At 34.0% G+C, this 5,000-nt stretch overlaps 1 protein-coding gene across 1 annotated transcript in view; it reads left to right on the forward strand.

The window, feature by feature from the left end:
• The window catches only part of LOC119574010 (anoctamin-7-like), a 36,971-nt gene that overhangs the window by 8,517 nt on the left and 23,454 nt on the right, over nucleotides 1-5,000 (forward strand). Inside the window, 2 exon segments of the mRNA XM_037921107.1 lie at nucleotides 33-169; nucleotides 1,195-1,209. Of these exon segments, the coding sequence (XP_037777035.1) occupies nucleotides 33-169; nucleotides 1,195-1,209 (152 nt within the window).

The following is a 5,000-nucleotide window of genomic DNA, read 5'->3' on the forward strand; positions in this document are numbered from 1 at the left end:
AAAAACTAACCATCATCTGCCCCTGCCCGCAGGCGCACAACAACCCCTCGACCAACTGGTCCGAGGTCCTGCTCGAGAAGCTCCGGCTGCCCAACCTGATGGCCGAGGACGTGCCCAATAAGCCCCTGGACTACTTCACGTGCGCCTTCAAGAAGTCCAAGATAGACAGGTAAGGAGGCTGTGGTCAAGCGCATCTCTTAACTGTTGGTAGGAAGCTTGCGATCATAAAGTCTCATTCATTGGTGCTTCTGATGTGCTAAAGTACTGTACTGTTCTGCAAGAGCACAGTAATATTCACGAATTCGCTCCAGACTCACGGAATCTCGTCATAAAAGTAATCTTTTGTCTTTGTTTCCGTGTGCACACATTCTATTGATTTCATTTTCCCATTGCACAATGTTGGGCTTTTAGACAGTTGTATTGTGCATGCAACGTTCTTAACCACACTGCATCGTAGTGCAAGGCATTCTAAATTCTAAGTTCACCCGCGTCCTAGAGGGATTTGAACTCGAATCTGAAACTGGTCAGTTGCACAGCTAGGCCCATGCTGGCCTTGCATAAAGTCCACGGGATGTGATGACACGCTTTCAGATGGAATTTTAGGAAAGAATTTTGCCAAGTCTTCTGAACATGCGTCGAAATGATTACATGCACAGACAACTCACGCGCGCACACACACACACACACACACACACACACACACACACACACACACACACACACACACACACACACACACACACACACACACACACACACACACACACACACACACACACACACACACACACACACACACACACACACACGCATACACACACGCACACACACACACACACATTGCATGAAAATAAGTCCTATACTTGAATTAGCTGTAACTTAGGCCATCAGTGTGGTCACATCCCAAAGGATATAATTCCTGAAACAAAAGCAAAAATATCACAAAGAAATGTAAGTCGGACACGTGAAAGAGTTTCGATTATCCACAAAGCAAAATCAAGCGAAATAAATCTTGCATACGGTGCTTTAGAGGAATGTAGGAATAATTGACAAAAGCCCTGTGTCAGACAATCCCTCTGATAATCTAACAAATCAGTAAATAAAAACATATCATTGCAAAAAAAAAAAGAAAAAAAGAAAAAGCACTCACGTCCAATTTCACACTAATCTAATTTTTCCTTCTTTTCCCGCTAGAAAAGTCATAACCAAGTGAGCACAAATTCCCTTTTTTTTAATGGCAGACGGTTTCTTTGGTAAATTCCAATTTTTCTTTTCTCTTCTCTTTCTCTTTCTCTCTCTCTTTTTCCCTTATTGATTTACTAATGTTCTCAAAGTGGTAATGCATTAAGAGGCATTATCTATTTTCTGTTTTAAAGTTCTATCTAATTCACGTTCAGGATCTTTGCCCTTTTGCTATATTACTAAAAAATATATATATATACATATTATTTCGGGGATGCGAGCAAAGTTCTCCAAATTGGTTCTGTTTTCTATGATATGCAAACTTAAATATATTCTTTAAAAAAAAGGGGTGCCTAAGAGTACTTTCTTCCAGAGCAGCGAATTTATCCAAGAAACTGTCATAGTCCTGCGCATTTGGCTTCTTATCTCTCGAAGGAGCCGCGGGAGAGCCAGACTCTTACTAACCAGAGAGAAAAGGTCGCGAGGAGGTCCCTGCCGGGGGCGCTGAGAGTGACGTCATGTGCTTATAGATCACGTGGTCCGCGGTGCGTAATGGTCCTTTGATTCCTGTTCAACGGCAGGTCGATGGCACAGGGGATTAGGACGACTTCCCATTAACAGAAGTGCACTGTTGGCTGTCGAAGGGACGGGGCGTTTTATGAAATCGCTTTTGTAAACTCATTTACATGGGGGGGAGTTAATTTGCCTTTTAATTAAAAATTCGCTCTGTGTTTTGAGTGTTTGATTACAGGTACAAATCGTTTCTACACCTGTTATGATAATTTCTTCTCTATATCGTATTATCTAATTAATGGAAAGTAAACTCAAATTAATATGTATTGTATGTCACGCCTATATAGTGTATTTGAAAGAAAACTCTTCCCTATAGTAGATATTGAGAAATATAGTTTAAGAAAGATTCTTTTTTTATTACAAGTCAATCCCTGAGTCCTGTTTCTACCTTTTTTTTATTCTACCTTTGAACAGCCTGAAGATAAAACATCAGCGTCTTCTTTTTATTCATCCGTGAACATGACGTCACAAGAATCTCATTCCTCCTGCTGATCTGAAAAAAAGTAATATGAAATATACAAACAGATATCGAGCGTGATATCTCTTATGTTTTACATGTATTTCTGGCTCTCCTCTCGCCGGCCTCCCAGCCTAGTTGCATCAAAAGCATGTTGCATGTTGCCTCGTAGTTGAACTTTGCATGACGCTAAAGCAGCATCGCATTTCCCTTCTAGTGCTTGTTTCTAGTTTTGTTGATTGTAGATAATAACATGACCGGAAAATGGAGGAACATATCATCGACTAACGAAAAAAAATATATGCTGTGATGAAGGTGGTCGAAGCAGTAGGTATATAGAGAATAAATCTAATAAAAGTCGGAGGGAAATTTGCCTGCTACTTTACGAATAGAAACTTGGTGTTAGAAAGCAACAGATTAATGTTAGTTGATGGAAATTAGTGATTTTACAATCAGAACGAATACCTCATTGTCAAACCATGAGAGAGAAATATCATACATGTTCTGTAGTCATAGTATAAACCTTTTATATATAGACATTCAATACAAACCAATGATTTTGACTGATTTAGAATTAGGATACGATTAATGGACTCGATATTCTATACCCTTTTTACTCACATAAAGTAGTCGTGTAGAAAATGTAGATTGGTGTTCTCAACCCTCATGTCACGTGATCAAGTTAATGTCCTGTGTAGTCTGTACTGTAGACCCTCCCAAAAAAACGTGTCTTCTGTGTTTACATCTTGTCACTGACTATAGAATATAGTCGCATTCCTTCCCTGTGACAAAGAGCTGATTTTTATACATGGAGGAACCACTGGAAAGAAAGCTGCAGAATGTAAATATAAAACCACAATCTTAACTTATTAATCATGATAATAATGATGATTATGATGTAATGGTAACGATAAGAAATAGGAATAAATAATAATTATCATAATAATCATAGTAAGGCTTGCTAATGATGACAGTAGTGATGAATATAGTAATATATAATGACAATGGTAAATAGATTTAAAAAATATATTGGAACCTTGAAAATTTATTAATTGAAGGATAATGATAATAAAAATTGCAACAACGACAATAGGGGTTCTAATAAAAAGTACAAAACAAATAATAGTAACAAAAATGGTGATGATAATGATGGATATGATGGTAATAATCATAATAGTATAATGGATAATGATAGAAATATAACAACAATTATAATGATAATGGTATTAATCATAAAGATAATGACGATGATAATAGAAATAAAATGATAATGATAATAGCAGTAATGAGACTAAAAATAAGAGTAAGAATAAAAATGACAATAAAAATGATAATAGTAATGACAATAATAAGAAGAATGATAGTAGTAATAACAATAATAATAACGATGATAACATAATAATGATAATGATAATAATGTTAATGATAATTATAAGAATAATGATGATGATGATAATAATAATAATAATAATGAATTGATAATAATAATAATAGTGATAATCATCATAATAATAATATTAATAATAATAATAATAATAATAATAATAATAATAATAATGATAATAATAATAATAATAATAATAATAATAATAATAACAATAATAATAACAATAATAATAATAATAATAATAATAATAATAATAATAATAATAATAATAATGATAACAATAACAATAATGTTAATAGTAATGATGATACAATTAAAGTTAATAATAAACCCAATGAAATTACGATAATTATCTTGTTAAACTTCTAAAAGCTCCATGGGTGTTGACTATTAACATATCCTTATTATTTCATATCCGTTTCAGCAATTAAAGCAAATAGTCTTGTGACATGACACATGGATTTTATCTAAAGTAAGAACAAAGAATCGACAGCCTGTGTTTCTTGTGTTCTGTTGTGCAATACTTTCTGTTAATTTTTGGAAACATCACTGTGTCTAAGATTAAAGTGTGGTGTTGTCCATACAGGTCTGGAAGCTGAGTCGACGTCCTGTAGTTTTAAAAAAAAAGGTGAATTAAAAATCAAATATCTCTAAAAGTGTATGGCTGATTTCCGTCAGATTGGAAAGATAATGAACGGAATACATGCTCTTTCATGGGTATAAACAGCAATGCTAACGGATTTGCTATTCCGGCGTAGTCATTTGTAATGCCACAGAAGGTCATCGGTCAGGAGCATAATAAATGCACATATACACTGGCAGAATAACAGTGCTGATAATTATGACATCAATGCCGTTTATACTATCAGTATTGGTTATAGTAATATGGATAAAAACAATGATAATACAAATCATAGTAGTAACAATATTAGCAGTGTTTAATATTGTAACGTAGATAAAGATAAAACTGATTGCAATTACGATTGTAAGCGACTATCAGTAATATTGATAACACGGAAATTTAGATAACCGAAAGAAATATCGGCGTAGAGGTTATGTAGGAGTGATGGGATGCTTCAAACGAAATATTAGAAAATAAAAAAAATTGATTACGACATATGGAATGTACAAGAACATCGCAGTTTACGAGAAATTTGCGAACACAAAGTTAATACTGAGAGTTCATAATAATGCCTAGACTGGGATGTTAATTTGTGTTGAACAGAACTTAAGAAACTTTTAGAATTATGTAAACAACAGCAACATTGATAACAATAATAGTAATAATGATAATGATGATAACAACATTGTTAATAATTATGATAACACTACTATTCATGATGCTATAACAACTATGAGAAATAACAAAGTAATATGATAATAATATCGAGATGATATGAA

Source organism: Penaeus monodon, chromosome 6 (genome assembly GCF_015228065.2).
Source record: "Penaeus monodon isolate SGIC_2016 chromosome 6, NSTDA_Pmon_1, whole genome shotgun sequence".
Taxonomy (NCBI): domain Eukaryota; kingdom Metazoa; phylum Arthropoda; class Malacostraca; order Decapoda; family Penaeidae; genus Penaeus; species Penaeus monodon.